General features: G+C 45.2%; 1 protein-coding gene across 20 annotated transcripts in view; it reads left to right on the top strand.

Moving 5' to 3' along the window:
- Nucleotides 1–19140, top strand: part of KALRN (kalirin RhoGEF kinase) — a 646977-nt gene that overhangs the window by 60090 nt on the left and 567747 nt on the right. For 2 of the 20 annotated variants that reach the window (XM_035724504.1, XM_035724499.1), the window contains exon 1: nt 10775–10946. The exons of 15 other annotated variants lie outside the window; for them this stretch is intronic. In XM_035724504.1, coding sequence (XP_035580397.1) covers nt 10880–10946 — 67 coding nt within the window. In that variant the 5' untranslated portion in view covers nt 10775–10879. Of the gene's footprint in view, nt 1–10774; nt 10947–19140 lie in introns of those variants that run through there. 3 more of the 20 variants (XM_035724477.1, XM_035724474.1, XM_035724470.1) reach the window with 2 other exon arrangements.

Below are 19140 nucleotides of genomic sequence, written 5' to 3'. Positions count from 1 at the left end.
CCCGCCAGGCAAGGAGCCTGACAAGGGGGTCAATTCCAGGACCTGCAAGATGTCAGACGTTTGACCTGAGCTGAAGTCAGACGCTTTACAGACTGAGCCACCCAGGTGCCCTACCTCCTTTTTTGGCTACTACAGAACACACTGCATTGTGTAAGTGCAATAGGTGAGAGTCTTAGAAATAGGATTGCTGGGTTGGAGGCTATATACTTTAGAAATGTTGATAGGTGCTGTCAAACTGAGTTCTGAAACATTGTATCAATTTGTCCTCTTACCATGTTTTATATATATAGGTCCAGTGGGATAGATCAAATGTGGCATGCTGTTATTGCTTTAACTTGCATTTTCCCAATCATTAGTAAAGGTTAGCATCTTTTTACTTTTTGTCATTTGTTTTTCCTCCTCTGTGAATTACCTGTTTTATTCTCGACCCATTTTTATACTGAGTTGTTTAACTTTTTCTTAATTTTTTTTAGGAGCTCTTTATGTTAGAGACACTAATCCTTTGTATGATGTATTGTTGCAATGTAGTGAATATTTGTCTCCTAGATTATCTGTTACCATTATTCCTGTATTTGCAATTTTACCTATTCCTTTTTTGTCCTGTGAAGACTTAAAAAAATCCCACAATTTACACTATTCGAAAATTAATACAATATGAAAAGATTTTTATATGACCATTATACTTGTCTACCCAGCCCCCTCCCACCATGGGTAACTGTCAGCATTAGTTTCTTGCTAAACCTTCCAGTGTTTCTTTTTGCGAATCTGAATCCATACTTATTTTATCCCTTATCAAAAGGAAGTGAATACTAATTATATTGTTCAAATGCTTTGCATTTTGAACACCAAAATATGTCTGGAAGATCAATTTCCAGAAAGCCTCATCATTCTTTTTTTTAACAGCTGCATAGTATTCCCTTGTGGGGGTATACCATACATAATTCAGTGGGATTTTTAGACTTTTTTGCTTATGTCTGCCCTAGAAGAATATTGAAAACCATATACCACCCCACATACATTTAAGATGACATTAAACATTTTTTAACCACATGTTTAAATGGTTGCAAATCATATATTTTCTAGCATACTGTATACTTTATATAGCCTTAAATATATTTTTTTCAAGCTTTTGGAGCTGCAAATTTAATAATTGGAAAAGACAGCTCTTCTTGTCAAAGCAAGCAACGAAATCAGACATATTTACTTTCTGTCAGAGAGAATCTGACTTCTTTTTAAAATGCAAGCAAGCATGTTAATTAGACACCCCCTGTGACAATCCTGTCTTCAGAATTCCAATTTCAAGATAGGTAGATAGGTAGATAAAACGATATAGTCCTGAGACTAGTCATGCTTTTGTCTTCTAGATGAAATAAGGCCAATCCTTTTCAATACCTCATTGGTGATCTCCTCCAGTCCTGTGGCTTTAACTGTTCTCCATTCACCAATGACTCCATGTTTCAATTATCTGTTATACTGTGACAAGCCACCCCCAATCGTAGTGGCTTAGCACAGCAATTTGTTGTTTCTCATGATGGTGAGGGTTGACCAGGAAGTTCTGTTTTATGTAGTGTCAGCCTGGATGCTGGGATGGCTGGAAGCTCCAAAGTGGCCTCACTCACATGGCAGACAGCTGGTGTGGGCTGGGACATGCTGGGGTTCTCATCCTGGTCTTTGGTTCTCCTTTGTGTGGCCTTTCCATGGGGCTTGGGCTTCTCACCATGTGGCAGCTAGACTCCAAGAACAGTTTTATTTATTCTTGACTCCATCATCTTAAGAGGTCTTTTAAAAAGTTAGGTAATACAGTCCAAAGGTCAAAATTCAAACGGTGTAAAAAGATATACGGTGAAAAGTATTCCTTTCACTGCTGTCATCCAGCGCTTATTCTCCTTAAGTGATTGGTATATACTTACAGAGATTTAAAAAATGCCTATACAAGTCAATGTATTGTGCTTTGCGTCTGTCTCAATGCTTAGGAGAAACTTCCCACCCTAAGACTATAAAAACTCTTCTTCTTGAAGTTGTATAGTTTGTTCTTTTTCATGGCTGTCTTTTTTTTTTTTTAAAGATTTTATTTATTTATTTTATTATTTATTCATGAGAGACAGAGAGAGAGAGAGAGAGGAAGAGGGAGAAGCAGGCTCCCAAGGAGCAGGGAGCCCGATGTGGGACTCGATCCCAGGACTCTGGGATCGTGACCTGAGCCGAAGGCAGACGCCCAACCATCTGAACCACCCAGGCGCCCTTCATGGCTGTCTTTAAGTAGGCTTTCCTGTGTACATGCTACAAGGCCAGACTGATGGGTTTTTAGGGAAGCCCTATCATTGGAGGACACAGAAACTCCAGCAGGGAGCTCCAGAAAGTTTCCCACCTCCGTGCTAAGGGTCACCCACACGGGTTTGTATGGGCAGAGTCAAAGGATTTTCCACAACTGAATCTTAGAAATTTCCAACCTTAGAGCAGAGGGAAGAAGCCAGGTAGATTGGGGCAGCTGGACAAGTAAGATCTAGGAATCTGCCCCTGCCTGAAGGACGGGTAGGGAAGCTGGGGGATTTGGCGTAGTGACTTATCCCTAACTCAGGACTTTGGGAAGGGCCATTTGGCTTAGAGTTGTCCTCAGTGGCAAAACTGACACTTTTTTTTTTAAACTGGTTTATCTGTCTACTTAGGCTGTATGCATTGAGAATTTCAACCTGATATGAGCTTGTTTTCTATTGTAGGAGAATGCACTAACTTTATTAAGCACCTAGTATATATTAGGTACAGTACTTCATATCTTATATATGTTATTTTGTTTTTTTCCTCCTGAAGGTCATTCATATTTTATAAAATCAATCTTATCTTTATCCAAAAGATGAATAAAGTTAGATGTACAGAAGTTAAGTGATTTGTCTCGAATTACTCAGCTAGGAAAAGGGATTTGAAATTTGGGATTTGAACCCAGTTGGTCTGATTCCAAATTTCAGGCCCTTTCCAAATACCTAGAAGGCTTCAAATTAGCAGTATAAACAGATTAGAAAGATTATTTATAGATTTATGGGATTTAGTTATTTTTAAGAACCATAGGCAGAATTCATTTGCTGAAAAGTAAAGCGAGCATGGCAATTGATTCTTTTCTTTTTGAAAATGAGAGCCAAGGAAGAGAGAATTCAAATTGGCTAGTGTGCAGCTACTCTGGTTATCCATCCCTGGGGTGGGGGAGCGGGACTGAGGGCATTCAGGTGAGTCATATATTCTGATGTGATAGTGGGTTGCCCTATGACACTCACAGATTATACATCTTCCCCAAAAGGAAAAAAAAACCCATTAGAATATAGAAAAAAGTGTTTAGTTCTAGATACATGCCAACCAAAATTTAGTATTTCTTTGATTGGACAATGGGCTCTTTTTGATCTTGTTTAACTTCACATTCATTATTATCAACCTCGGTCATTATAGTCTGTTGCCTGATTTTATTGGGGGGAATGTGGGAAGGGGAGCTACTTGGAAAAGTTCTTGGAGGAGATGGAGAATGCATAGGATGAAGAGAGGAGAAGGAGGGAATTCTCCACAGTAAGGCTCCCTGTGGGCTGGGTGAGGTGTGAGGTTTCAGCTGTAGTGACTGACAATGTAGGTTTTCCCTATTCTGTGTTAGTGAACTGTGAGAATGAAGAGATGAGGGGAACAGTTCAGAGAAACCTCACCAGGGTGAACGGACCCCAATGTTGAGGTCCCCTTTGGTCTTTTGAGTCATACCACCTCTTTCGATGGGTGAAGAAACTGTTCTTAGTGGAGGTAAGCTGGAGGCAGCACCCTTACTGGCTGTGAGAGAAACATAGGCGATAATAAAGAACCCTCTGGGTTGATTACCTAGGTCTCCTGGGTCAGGTTCTGAGGTGTTCTTTCCAACTATATAGTAGCTTTTTTTTTTTTTTTTTCAAGAAGAACTACTTTATAATTTAGGTGCTTTCAAGAAGGTACCTATCAGGGGTGCCTGGGTGGCTCAGTTGGTTGAGCAACTGCCTTCGGCTCAGGTCATGATCCTGGAGTCCCGGGATGGAGTCCCAGGATGGAGTCCCGCATCGGGCTCCCCGCTCAGCGCGGAGTCTGCTTCTCCCTCTGACCCTCCCCCCTCTCATGTGCTCTCTCTGTCTCAAATAAATAAATAAAATCTTTAAAAAAAAAAAAAAAGAAGGTACCTATCAGCTAATCATGTTCTGAGTGGGAAATGGGAGGTCAGGGGAATGAGTTAGGGAGAACAGTGGAGGAACCAGCTCCTGTTGCCTTCATCAGGGTAGCCTAAAAGGCAAGTGCCTATGACACTTAAGGAAGAGAGTCGTGGACCCTCCTCCTTGCCCCCAGTACCCACAACCACCACACTGCTTATCTAAGGCCCAGCCTTCTGCACCATGCCTTTTTTTTAAAAAACAATTGAATAAATTTACTTGTCATTCCAAATCATAATTTGCACAAATTAAGCTCTCTAACATCAGAACATGTACATATACAAAAATCCTCAAAATAAAATGTTAATTTACTAACAAAATAAGATGTTACTTTAGCATCTCTGGTGATAGTAGAAATACACTGTATTATTTTTTTCATTTCCTTTTTTTTAAGATTTTATTTATTCATCTGACACAGAGAGAGTGAGAGCACCAGCCAAGAGACAGAAGGAGAGGAAGAAGCAGGCTCCCCGCCGAGCAGGGAGCCTGATGCGGGGCTCGATCCCAGGACCCCAGGATCATGACCTGAGCTGAAGGCAGCCAATTAACCGACTGAGCCACCCGGCGCCCCCATTTCCTTTTTTTTTATTGAGGTATAATTGACATATTAGTTTTAAATATACAACATAGTGATTTGATACTTGTATATATTGCAAAATAAACACCACAGTAAGTCTAGTTAATGTCCACCACCATACATAGTTACAGTTTTTTTTCTTGTTATGAGAACTTTTAAGATCCACTCTTACACATCTCACAGCGCTCACCATAGCACATACCCTCCCCAATGTCTATCACCCAGCCACCCCATCCCTCCCACCCCCCACCACTCCAGCAACCCTGTTTGTTTCCTGAGTTTAAGAAGTCCTCATATCAGTGAGATCATATGATACATGTCTTTCTCTGATTGACTTATTTAGCTTAACAGTAAGACTGATGAATCACAGACCTGTACCTCTGAAAAAAATAATACATTATATGTTAAAAAAGAAAAGATAGTAGGAAGGGAAAAATGAAGGGGGGGAATCAGAGGGGGAGATGAACCATGAGAGACTATGGACTCTGAGAAAGAGGGTTCTAGAGGGGAGGGGAGTGGGGGGATGGGTTAGCCTGGTGATGGGTATTAAGGAGGGCACTTACTGAATGGAGCACTAGGTGTTATACGCAAACAGTGAATCATGGAACACTACATCAAAAAAAAAATAAGTTAATTAAAAAAAAAAGATCCACTCTTAGCAACTTCCAAATATGCAGTATGGTATTATTAACTATAGTCACTGCTGTATATTACATTTCCATGACTTACTTACTTACTTACTTATTTATTTATTAAAGATTTTATTTATTTATTTGATAGAGCACAAGCAGGGGAGTGGCAGGCAGAGGGAGAGGGAGAAGCACACTCCCCACTGCAGGGAGCCCAACGTGGGGCTTGATCCCAGGACCCTGAGATCATGACCTGAGCTGTAGGCAAATGCTTAACGGACTGAGCCACCCAGGCACCCTGACTTACTTATTTTATAACTGGAAATTTGTACCTTTTTACCACTTTCACCCATTTGCCCTCCCCCCTGCCCTCTGGTAAACACCAGTCTGCCCCCATCTCTGTATTTATGAGCTTGTTTTTTTTTTTTTATTCCTTCCTTTGAAGCAATATCTTTTGCCAAAATGTAAATACTCCCCAAGGGCCTAAATGTAAGGATCTCATTACGAAAACCATAGAGGGGATGAGATTATCATGATACTTTTCACAGACCCAGGAGGGAAGAGGCAGAGAAAGAGGGGATGTGTCTGGCTCTTGGGGCATGGGTGGGAGTTTTGGGGTGGCGTGCTGTGGTTGGGTATTCAGGGCAACATGGGGTTCTATTGACTAGCAGGGGTGGGGGGAACTGTAAATACTCAGAGCAGAGGTAAGGCAGGGATTGCGTTTCCTCCATTAAACAGTTTGCTTTAGGGCCCCAGCACGATGAAAGGTTGTGTGCAGTCTTCATGAGCTGGGGCTCCCGGCCAAGGGAGAGTTAAAGATCTCAGCGGAGGTTGGAGGTGAGCAAGGATGAAAGTGACACAAAAGCCAGGGCAAGGCAGGCTAATTGGCTTCAGCCTTCCCCTCCTGCTGCCTGGCCTGATATTTGAGGTGACATTTAAAGTTATTGTACAGATGTGCAGTAGAGCCATGGCAGAATGAATGCTTTCTGGAGCCTGTTAGATGAAGCTGATTTCTCCGTCTCCTGGCTGGCACCTTCTCAAGACCTCCATTTAGAGCCCTCTAGTGGGCCTTGGGAGGTGGGACCTCCCCTTACCTTCCAGGGGACTCGAGTTGACTTTGGGACTCAGAACCTCCCTCCCTACTGGACTCTTGGGGCGTGTGGGGAGATGGGTACACACTAGAATTCAGCCAGAAGAGTTAAATGAAGTCAGTGCCGTGTGTAAGAGAGGAGAGCTGGGGACAGAATTGTCTGGGGAGCTCATTGAATATGCAAGCCTCTGGGAGTGAGGCCTAGTTATCTGCATGGATAACAAACCCTTTAAGGTGATTCTGCTGCCCATTAAACTTTGAGAGCCTCTGAGGTAGAGAATGAATGAGGTTAGCTGGAAAAGGCCTCTTGGGAGAGGTGGACTTGAATTTCAGTGTGACAGGTGATACTAGTCATAGGTGCTGTCCTCAGGTGTGGACCTAAGGAGCCTGTTCACCTGGGGACACGAGGCTTTCCTAGGAGAGATTGGGAGGGGTCCTTCCCATCCCATGGATGGTGTCCCAAAGAATGTGCTGCCACGGGCTTCACTTCACCACTAGCGTGCTCATCGCCAAGGGGACAGAAGTGGTGTGGGAGGGGGCTGAGGATGGTTTCTGCTGGAGTGCTTGATTCATGTTGCAACTGAAACACAGCTTGCGGGGCAAAATGGCAGCCTGATGGAGCTCACTTCCTGGGGTGGGGCAGGGGCAAGAATGCCACATTGGCCGATGGTCTTCACTCTGGTGTGCAACCATCCTGCCTCCTGTGTGGCCTTCCTTTGTCTGATCGCCCCATGTGTCTGAGGAGCTAGCTGGCCAGTGCTGCTGTGGCAATGGTGGTCATTGTCCCAGGAGATGAGTAGGAACGATTTGGGACACGATTGGTTTTCTCCTCCCTCCGTGCTGTTTGCCTTCTGCTCCATACACTGTGCCTGCTTTATCTGATCGGGAACATAGTGTTTTCATGTTGGGGCGGGTGGAGAGAGGGAGAAAGAACGGTGCCAAGTTAGGAAGAAAGAACACTGAAGAGAAGGCAACATATCTGTGATGTGACATCGAGTAACCAGTGAGCCTCCAGATGGGCATTGACCCTCTGCAATGGACAGGCTATTGCTGGCCTGGAGATGCTGTTTGTCCCTGAAGAATATGTCCCTGTAGCCAGCTTGGTAGGCTGGAGGGACCACACCAATGGGAATGGTCATGCTTGCTTTGACCATGATGAAAGAAGCAGTCACAGAGAAAGCATTGTTTAAGACAAAATAACAACAAAACTTAATAAAGCTCTGTCCTGGCCAATCCTCCATCCTTTCTAATTGCACTGCAGCTAAATGGCAACTCTCAGAGTTTCTTGGAACATTTTATTCAACTACGGGAGGGGCTGCATTTACACTAAGGCTTAGGAGGCTCTGTGGGGGTTGGAGAAATGAGCAGTTGTGGGCCGGGGAGCTCTAAGGAGCCCAGCTCGATCTATTGGAGCTGGTTTATTTAGTGAAATTCCCAGCTGAATGGGTTCATCCTGGGCCTGACCCAACAGGTAATGCTTATGTTCCTAGGTTCACAGTTTGTGCGGAAGGTTCTTACACCCATACTGTTCTTTAACACATTTATTTCCTTTTTCTTTTCGAAAACAAAGCTGCGTGGAATTGCCCTTGGTTACCAGAGGGAGGGGAACAGGGCCAGCTGCTTTCTCCAAGCCCAAGAGTAGGACATGGAATAGAGCACTCTGGTCTACCCAGTATCTACACAGTCACTGGAACTGTCTTCCCTCAGCCCATCTCTGTCTGGGTCTCCTGCCTGGTGGCAGAGCCATGTGTGCCTTCCTCAGCCCCCCATTTCAGGTTTCTCCCAAGTTTGTGTCATAGAAGGCCTCCTTTGGCATTCTTATGTGGAGATGCTCTCCCTTGGCAGCCACAGCCAGGAGCTAAAGAAACGGGTGAAAGGCCATTAGTGAGGCCTGCTTGCCCACATGGCATGGCAGAGTGTCCTGGAGGAGCCTCCTGTTGGGAAGCAGCCCTGTTCCCCAGGTCCTGCCCTACTGTGAGGGTTTCCAATGCTCTGGGGAACATGTCACAGTTCCTCAGGGAACATTCCAGAGCCCCAGAAACTCTCTTTGGGAGGACACAGATGGTACATATCTCTTTCTCAGCCCAGCTACCCGCTAGGCACTTGACTGTAAGCAAGTTGTTTAAACTCTTGGAATGTGGGTTTTCTCTGCTGTAGACTGGGGAAAGTGACCCAGAGGAGATGATGGATGTGAACGTACTTTGTGAACTACAAAGTACTGGTTACACCTGAATGATGGATTTTGTTGTTCAGGAAGGAAGGGGGAGGCTTCCGGGTCAGTACACTTCTGCCTGGAGAGAGGAGGGGCTTGCATTCTTGTTTTAACTACAGGCTGGAGTCGTGTCCATTTAAGGTAATAACAAAATAATACTAACAGATTCTGAGAGGTGGCTTTTAGGCAGTGTTTCTGCTCAGTCCCACCGCTCCCCTTTCAGAAGGAACCATGAGGCGGCGGTGGTGCTGGTGCAGGGGCGGGGGGTGGGGGGGAGATTGTGTCTGTGCTCACTTTCTCCTCTCCCTCCCTCCTAGCTCTTAACCCACCCCCAGCCCCACCCCAGCCTCCTCCTCAGTCTGAGTTCTGTCCAAATCTGCGGCCTAAGCTCCCACGAAGGGCAGATGCTGAGGGAGGACTGCTCCCACCAGCTGCCCAGTGGAGACCAGGAGGCCAGGGAAGCTAACATTTCTATTAGGACAGTGAGAAGGCATTGCTGGTATGGGCTGGGCTGAAACAAAAGCCGTAACAGGGGTGCCCATGGCTACTGGGTAGTTTTTAGGCTTGGAGAACAAAGTTGTCCCAGACCTAGAATCCCTTTGGGTTTTACTTTTGTGAGCAGGACTCCCAGTCACCAGGGGTGCAGCCTCACCATGTGGGTGGCCCGTCCACTGTAAAATGGGCTCTGAGCAGGGCAAGCACGGAAGAGCCCTGTCATCTTCCTAAAGGCCTTAGGAAGTGCCCAGGGACTGAGGCCCCACAGTGCATTCCTCTCCTTGCCATTAGAATGAAATTGTGTGTAAGGAGGGCACGTGATGTGATGAACACTGGGTGTTATATGCAACTGATGAATTATTGAACTCTACATCTGAAACTAATGATGTTCTGTATGTTGGCTAATTGAATTTAAATAAAAAACAAAACAAAACAAAAGAATGAAATTGTGTGGCATTCCCAGACTCACTTGCCTGTTTATTCGTTCAGTTAGTAAATACTCGAGCACTTGCAAAGTTCAAGGCACTATATGAAGTACATTGGGGGATACAACGTTGGTTACAAAGCACTTCCTATCTTCATGGATTTTATGATTGAATATGGGAGCAGAGTCTTATACAAGGAGAAACTGAAATGGAACATAAAGGGGAAGACCAGGGATGGCAGCCTGATTTGTGGCATCGAATTAGACATTGGGAAAATCAGAGGAAGCCATGCTATTGGCAGGAAGAGCAGGAGCAAGGACAGGGAGGTGGGAAACCATGGGATGTATGGACATGTGGAAACAGAGAAGCCGGCAAGAAGGAGGGGGGTTGGCAGGGAAGGGGGACAAACGCTTGAGCACCGCTCTCTACTGAGTGCTCTACCAGAAATGGCACATTCTTCCTTTCCTGAGAACTTCACAATACCTCTGTGGGGCAGATGCTCTTCTTGCTGGTTTACAAGGAGGAAGCTGGGGCTTCGGGAGTTGAAGAAACTTGGTTGAGGCCAGGCAACTGTTAAGTGGTAGCAGGATTTGAACCCATGACTGTGTGACTCCAGAGACTGTGCTATCTCCCCTATAACAAAGGATCCACGAATGGCCGTAGGGAGAAAGGGTTTGTGGCCTTTTTCTGCTCCTGTGGGCCTAGCATTCTTGGGCAGGAGTGTCTGTGGTCCCTGTGGAGTGAGGCAGTGAGGCTCTGGGTTTTCTGGGCTGGTCTTAGAGTCCTGAATGGCTGAGTTCCTGACTTCCTACCTGAGTCCCATTAGGGGAGTCCCTGGCCTCTGGTATGGGAGACAGGGGAAGCCGGGATGGTGGGAGATTCTGGAATGACATTCAAGACATGGCCCAGAGTGTGGATTTTCATTCCCAAGTCCACCTCTAACCTCGCCTCTTTGTGACCGCCCTCCCCAGCTCCCCTCCCCCTGCATCTCTGACCTCTCCTTGGGCCCCTGCAGGCTAGGTCTGCACAAGGCGGCGGTGTTCTGCACTTGTTCCTTTGTTGCTGTGAAACAGCTCCGGCACAGTCAGCCTCTGTGTGGGAGGACTGGTGGCTGTCTTCGCAGGCAGGCATTTGCTCAGAGCAGGCTGCGCGTGAGCCCAGCGTCAAGTAATTCCGGCCTCCTCGACTCGGAGGTGGTGGGATGAGGCTCTGCTGAGGGACTGGCTGTGAAGGATGACTTCAGGGTGGGATGACGGACCGCTTCTGGGACCAGTGGTATCTCTGGTATCTCCGCTTGCTCCGGCTGCTGGATCGAGGTATTCCTGAGTGAGTGTGTGTGTGTGTGTGTGTGTGTGTGTGTGCGCGCGCGCGTGCGTGTGTGTGAAAGAGAGAGAGAGACAGAGGCAGAAACACGCACATAGAAAGACATAGAGCGCAGGCAGTGGGGAGCAAGAAGAGAAAGAACAGGGAATGAAACAGGCAAGTAGCCAGCCTGTGGAAAGTAAAGAAAGCCTGTTTTTCTTGGGACATTTGTGACCCAGCTGGGAATTGGGAGCACAGGGCCATTTGGGGAGCATCTGTATATCAGGATCTCATTTCTTGCTGGTTTTTTTTTTTCTTTTAATCAAGATCTCTGTACTGTAGTCAAAGATGAATTAAGGCCTGTGTTGCAGGGCTTGTGATAGAACACTCTGAGAAGCAGTGTAGCGAGGAGAATGGTCCCTGCAGTAAGAAGCTGGGGGCAAGCAGATGTAGGACCCAAATCTCAGCTCTGCCACTTACCAGCTCTGTGACCTTAGGCTGATTTATGTGACTTTTCTGAGCTTGTTTCCCCATCTGTAAAATGGGCTTGGTAAGACCTATTTGCTAGGGTTGTTGTGGAATTATTATTTAATTTATACCTGTAAAGCACATAATGTCTGGTACATAATAGGTGCTTTGTAAGTGTTCATTTCCTCTTTACACACCTCTCAGCATCATGGAGCTATATAGCACCTGTGCTGAGGACAGCTCCCTTTGTGGATTATCTGTAGATACAGCTGGTTCAGAATTTGTAGTTTGTAGAAAGAAAAGGGAAAGTCAGTTTTATTCCTCAGGTTAATCTGACCTTAATACATTTCGCCCTCACATATTCATGTGATTGAAATCTCCTGATAATGTGATGCAAATCCAGATAGTCTGTTTTAAGGAAAAACCACTGTTAACTTGGTTGAGTAATTGATTTTTAAAAATGTGGAGTGCTATTTTTAAAAGCTTTGGCTCCTTTAAGAGGTTTTGGCAAGAATGAGATCAAACCCCTGATGGAAAAGATGGTCCTGGGGACACCCTGCTGTATACCGCAAGGTGGATTCCTCTCCAGTGGGAACATTCTTAGGTATGCCGAGAGGTCACTACCAGGTAGAAGCAGAAAGCTGAACAGAGCAGGTGAACCGGGGCTCTTATCGGGGAGAAATCAAAGATGGAGGAAACCAAACCAGCACATTCGAAAGGCAGTCTCTCGCTGGCACTAAAAAACAGGCCAGTGGGGACCCAGACTGGGGATGGAGATGAGAGCGAGAACTTCTTACAGGTGGAGATCATAGACTGGGCGATGGGGAAGGAGCTCACAAGTGTGAATCCCCCTTATCTGTGTGAACTCAGGGAAGTTACTTAAACTCTCTGTGTCTCCTTTCCTTCACTGTAAGAAAGGATGCTGGTGGTAGTGATACCAGTAGCATTGACTCAGAGGGTTCCTGTAGGGGCTGAGTGAGAAACTACAAGTGAAGTACTTTATCCCAGTGCTTGGCGTGAAGAACGTGACCCTTCAATGTTAGTTCTTATTACCAGGATGGTTAATTCTCACTCTCCTGCAGACATCCTGAGAAAGACAAGAACAGGTGGCATGTAATAACCAGGAGCTGAGAAGAGTCTAATTAAGAATTATTAGAGGCTTAGAGACAATTTATACTTACGTGAGTTAAAACAAAATTCAAACTAACATATGCTAATTATAAGAAGAAATTAGATGTTAGTGTATAAGCTGTGATAATAATAATTTATTTTTACTTTTTAGAAAATGCTTGAATCCATGAATTGCAAACTTAGATTTAAGTTCTGGCTCCATTACTTTCTAAGTGCCCTTGAATAAATGGTTTACTCTTAAATGGAACCTCAGTTTATTAATTTGAAAAGTGGGAATATTAATACCAATATCTGTATTATAGAAATTTATTGTATTAGTGCATGTAAAAGTGTCAAAGCATTCTTAGAAATGTCAGGTTAATAAATTGATGGATTAACCTGTGTCCCTGGATAGCAAAAGTTGGTTGCCAGAATCGTGTCTTTTTCCACAAAATTTTGTCATCGTGTATGGCTGCAATTGAAACTTTATGGTCTTTCATAAACAGCATCTCTGGGAGTTTCTTTATTATGGGGCTTTAGACTAGCACCTTCTGACTGTGTAGGATATCTTATCTCTAGGCTTTCGGGGGTTGCCCAGTTCTGGTTAGTGGGCATCCTAGTATTACACATATATAGGGGTGCACACCCACATCTGTATTCAAGCAGAATTTTTGGCTATCGAACACCCCTCTAGAAGCTAATGTTAGCTAGCAGTATATAGACAGTGGCATGCTAGACTGAGCTAACTCATGGGAGATGTTCAATAAATATTTGCTGAATGGATGGATAGATGCATGATGAACCCGTCCTTCTGGGCAGGGAACAAAGTTCTCTTAGATCTCTCTTTAGTGTATCAGAATTTAGCTCCCTTCATCTGTTTTAGGATTTCATGTCATTTCACCCTCACCGTTCTCATGTCTCATGTCATCTTGAAAGTAACAGGGCTCAAGAAAATGAGGAGAGGATAAGAAATGAGAAGAAGTGGGAAATCATGAGTTTAGCCCAGGAAATTGAAATAATCGACAAACTGTGTGCCGCCTGAGTCATTCTCTTGGCTGTGACTGAGGGATAAATGAATCTGTGATTTGACACATCTAGGAAAAGGGAGGAAACAGAACACATCAGGGAGCGGAAATAAGCTTTACTGAGAAATGACGGTGCGTGCTTGGTGATTGCAGACAAACCTTTTGTCTCCCCCGTCATTGTTCAGTTAAGGGCAGGGATCTTAAAAAATAAAAGGGATTGTTTTCTAGGGCTGGAGTTCGCTATGTGTAAAGATTTGTATGAGAAGGAACTCTCAGCTTGCTCAGACATGATGATTTTGTTGAGTTATTTTGTTAATAGGCTCCGCTGTTTTTACAGTGTTTCTTACTGGACGTTTTTCACTTTGGCTGTTTGTGGTCTGTGCTTACAGACAGTGACTGAGGACATGGTTTCTGTGGTGGGGACTGTCCATGGAAAGAAAGGAGCTCATACGGATAAGAAACAAGAGGAATATAGATGAGAAGTAACATCGATTTTTGTGGTTGTTGAGTTTTGGCATATCCTTGGGGACCCAACATGTGAGGAGGGGGCTTACATTTCTTTGTTTACAGGCAGTCATTTTGGAGTGAAGGAGGAAGAGTGAAAAGAATGGTGGCTCCTTCTTCACAGGGCCTTGGGCAATGTTTACCGCTGTACAGAACGTCTGCTGGTTGTCCATGAGATGATTTTAGGTGACTTACGTATGTCGCCGGAGGGTCTCTTGCCGGTCACCGCCTGGCACTGTCCAGCAGACAATCTGTTCTGCCCAGTGTCTGCTTCCGTTGTGCTGTCCCCTGCCCCCACCTCATGTGACACAGGCCCTCCTTAGCCCCACTCATCTTTCAGAGAGCCCTTCACTTCCGCCATCCCTGCTTGGGTCTCATGCTCTGCCCTGCCTTAATCTCTGGCCTCAGGTGCCTGCCCCACCCAGCCTCCCTGCTTCCTCAGCCCCTCTCCCTCCCTAGGGCTCCTTTAAGGGCATGGCCTCATACCACTTGCTGCCTGTGACCCCATTCTCTGGCATTCTTCTGCTAGCCTCCAACCCATCACCAGGCTTCCTGCTCTCCTCTCCCCATGCCTGTGCCAACTTTGCCCCGTATCCTGGGTCTTCTGCCTCTCCCTGCCACCTGCCTTGAGTGCTTTTCCCTCTTAGGAGCCCCCGTCTTGTCTTCTTTTGCCCTCGCCTTTTTATGTCAGCTTGCCTTTACCCTCAGTCCACTCATTTCTTTTTAAAAATTAATGTAAGTAAAATGGAGTTGATTTAAAATACTCTCGAGGAAATAACTGTAGGAGATATACGGATATGGTGAAATGGAGTCAGAAGTCCCTAAATGACTGATGTGTGGGAAACTTAAGAGGTGATATGTAGACTTTACAATATAGGCTTTAGATGGCTAATTTCTTCTTGGTGCTTTGTCCATATTCCTGTAGCTACCACACAGTGCTTTGGATTCTGGGCCGGAAACCGACTGGTTCTTACCACTGCGTGTACATTAGAATCACCCGGGCACTCTTAGAAAGTGCAGTGCCCGGTTCCTCCCTTCCCACCGCCTCTCCCCAAGCCAATTAAGTGAGAATCCCTGGAAAGGGGGGTGGATATTGGCATTTTTAAGGGCTCTGCAGGTGATTCTGATGGAGCGGGGCTTGAGGACTGCTCACTGCCGTCCTGTAATACGGATGCCAGAGAGTAAAGGCAAAAATGACTCTTTAGCAAAATAAAATAAATGAGAAAAATCAGTCACTATATGAGAATAATAAACACAGGAGTAAACATAGGAATGCACTAAGGAGTAAAATTTAAAAGAACACAATCTTTTGGGTATAACTCATGCAACTTTAGAGACTTTGCTGCAACCATTTTCTGTCACTACCTAGCTAAACCTTGACTTTCCTTCATATTTCTAGGAACAAACTTGACCTGTGTGCAAGGACGTTGTCTGGCCCCAGCTTGTTTGGGGCTTTGGCGCTCTGTTATGACTGCCTGGGGTTTGGGACATTGGGATGACGGTTTGTCACTGCAGATGTCAAGCACCTTTCATTACTTCTTAGTATAGCTCCCAACAGCTGGGCATTGCCTATATTCAGCTAGAATTCAGGAAGGAAATTCCCTTTCTCCTTCTGGAGAGATGGGCAGTGAGGAGAGTAACTTTCCTGAAGCCTTCAGTGTTGGGCTCTAGTTCAGCCAGGAATCTACTTTCTGTTTCTTACCAAAGTCCCCCTCTCCCTGTGCAGCTGTTCTCTCTTGCCTCAACCGTCACAGCTCGTAAATTTCCTAATCCAGGGATTGACTCTGCTGGGTGCAGTGCAGGGTCAAGAGGCATGCAGCCCTCATGGCTGTGGCTCTCAGGCATCCTGACCTTTGATCTCGTCCTTCCCTTGCCTATAATCCTCTTCTTGGCCCTTGGTCTCCGATCACTGATAGATGCCCTGTCTGTGGTCTGCTTGCTGCTCAGTAATCTGCCCAGCTCTGGTCCCTGACTGTGTCAGACTTGGTGTCTCTACTTAGTCCATTTGCTTGTGGCCAGTCCCAACTGTCATGGACTCTGGGATAGCCACTTTGCTTTGGCTTGTCCTGCTCTTGTTAACTATTGCCTGTGTGCCCAGCTTGACATGTGGCTGCTTTGTGCCAACCTTTATGAGTTATCCCTTCCCTCCTATGGTCTGTGAGAAAAAGAAGAGAAAAGCACACAGCATGTGTATGAAAAGTGTTGGATGGCTCTCCTGCACTGGGGATTTTCTAATTAGAGGAGTTTAGGTTGTAATCACCTTCCCGTTTGAGCAGAATATTCATATAATATGTAAAGAAGTTACTTTAACTTAGCTTTTTTTTTTTTTAAGATTGTAGTTATTTATTTGAGAGAGAGCACAGAGGGAGAATGAGAGGGAGAAGCAGACTCCCCAGTGAGCAAGGAGCCTGATGCCGGACTCAATCCCAGGACCCCGGGATCATGACCTGAGCTGAAGGCAGACACTTAACCGACTGAGCCACACAGGCACCCCTTAACTTAGCTTTTTAAGTTGCAAATAGATATCTCTAATAGTTATTTGATTGGCTTTTGGCACAAGGCTACTTTTCCAAAGGGACCAAGTCTCTTGTCCAGTAAAGAGTTTGAACACAGCACCTCTTGAAACACCATCCCAGACAATTCCCTGTTGCTCCAGAATCCACAAGAAATGCCCCAAGTCTCTCCTTTTTATAGTTAATCCACACCCTTCCCCTTCTAAACCTTGCAACCCCTATGTCCTCCAGAAAGAGCTTCCCAAATTTGTCATACCTGGTTCTGTTTGGAGGCAGGTGGGCACTATTCCATGACTCACAGTGTGCTCCTATGGGTAGTAACAAGACACGTCTCATGTGGTGGTTGCGAGCGCGAAGGAGTTAGTATGTGCAGCATTGCCTGGCTGGAAGAAGTGCTTGGCAGGTACATGTTTTCCTCCCAGATTTCTGCTGCCTTTAGGAGTTTAGTTACTTCTGGGAGGGGGGGGGTCCTTTCCCTCCACTGAGAGTGGAGCTTCTCTGAGTTTAGGTCCTTGTCCCACCACCCCTTTATATTCTCACCCAGACACCTAGTTCAAGGTGGTTTCCAGTAAATCACTTTGGCTAACAGAGTATCTGAACTCTCCAGAGAACAAAGGAAAGGTCCTGATTATCATGTCATTGTTAAGGAGGAAAAAAGAGAACTGTAATGATTTGACAATTCTAATATCTTATCCCTGTTGGTCCTCATGATGTCTCTTTGAGGTAGATTACTTCAGTCCCCATTTCAAAGATGGGGAACAAGCTTATAGAGGCTAGGTACTTCGCTAAAGTCACAGAGCTGTTAAGGGAAGAGTCAAGATCCAGGACACCTGACTCCCATCTGGATTGAGTCCTTTCTATACCTGTTATGGTACAGGTAGGGAGATACCCCCTTTTCTCTTTCTCCAGCACACGTGTTAAACTGGGGTTTCTGTCCACCTCCCGTCAGCACAGACTGTGCATATCGCTGGGATGTCTTGTCTGTGTGTGAGATCACTAGACAAGATATATCTAGGCCACGTGCTGGGGGAAGGACACCGATAGCTGTTCTTTGACATCCAGGTGTGGTGTTTCCATCCAGTGGGGTGGAGGTTACCGTGATGTGAGAACAGTAAAGCAGCACTTTTCTGGGTGTGGTGTGGCTTCCCAGGGCCTGTTCTACTCTTGTAGCATCTTCAGCGATTGCTGAGAGCCAAGGAGTAATGGGGCAGCTGTGTCCCTGGATGGTCAGCGAGCCAACTGGTTTCTCAATGTAAGTGATGAATTTGCCCTTCACCTTGCAGATGGAGGTAGCTTGTTATTAAAGGATTGGTCAAAGCAATAAATGTTGTTGGGGTCATTACTGGCAGTACTAATCATATCTACTAAGGGCCTAGGCATAGCAGGGAATAATTGGGGGTAGGAAGTAGGCTTCTTGCCCTTAGAGAGCTTGCAATTCAAACTCCTGAAAGACCGAGATCTATCAATAGCCTCTGTGAGTCTCTGTTGGCCCCTCTATGAAATGATGGATTTATATAAGGTGGATCCCTTCTAGCCGTAAGGTTCCATGGTTCTATGTGGACAATACTTGCAATACCTGCGAAATAATATACCTTTAATACCTATAGTATAGCTACATGGTGCTGCAAGGTATTATTTCCTGTTGAATTGCTAAGAGTGCTATACATTCGTAAGAGGGAGAAATAATTAGTCTGAATGAAAGAAGAAATATTTGCTCATTCAACAAGCATCTCTGCGGGCTTACTGTATGCTATGCCCTGTTTAGGCTCTGGGAATACAATGCTGAAGAAGATGGTATTCTTGTATTCATGAAACTTTATAGTCTAGTGGGGGAAACAGACAATAACAAATAACACAACAGATACTACAATGGCAGGTAGGATGAGAAGGAAAGAACTGAGTTAAGCTTCAGTTGTCCTTAGTTATGGGGCTGGAAGTCAGAGTATAGACTTTCTGGGGTTTCCGTGTGGTAGGATTTAAGAGTGGAGAGATAGGTTGGGGCTACCTTGTGAAAATTCTTGCATGCATGTCAAGTTAAAGGCAAATGATGGCAGGGCAGCAGCATTTAATTTAAAAATGTATTGACCGATTTCCACATACCAGGCAGGAGGGAATATAGGTACTGGGAATATAGCACCAGCCCCAGGTACTAAAAATATGAAGAAGCGTAACGTGGTATAACCTAATGCTAGTTCTTTCATGCAACTAAAATATGGCTATGTTTCTAGAGAGCAGTTAGGGTGGCAGATGCATGGTTTTGAGTTATCGGCCTAAAAGTGATAGTGAATTGATAGTAGCTCAGGGAAGACAGTATGGGGGGAGCGTGATTAGTGTAGACTGATCTTGCAAAGTGTAGACATGGGGAGACAGGATCAAAGCCATGAGAGTATTCCTAAGGGTAGGAGGAGAGCCAGGATACAATAAATTCATGAGAGTAGAGGAGAAGGGACAGTTAGGGATCCTTATCAGCAGGGAGGTGGGGCAACATTGAAGGCTTTGGTGACAGAAGGCTTTGGTGACTACTCACAGCTTTGTTTCAGCAGCCTTGGTGAGGAGAAAACCAGATTGCAGTGGGAGGAGATGGTAAA

This window comes from Zalophus californianus, chromosome 1 (genome assembly GCF_009762305.2).
Source record: "Zalophus californianus isolate mZalCal1 chromosome 1, mZalCal1.pri.v2, whole genome shotgun sequence".
NCBI lineage: Eukaryota > Metazoa > Chordata > Mammalia > Carnivora > Otariidae > Zalophus > Zalophus californianus.
This window is presented reverse-complemented; position numbering and strand designations above follow the sequence as displayed.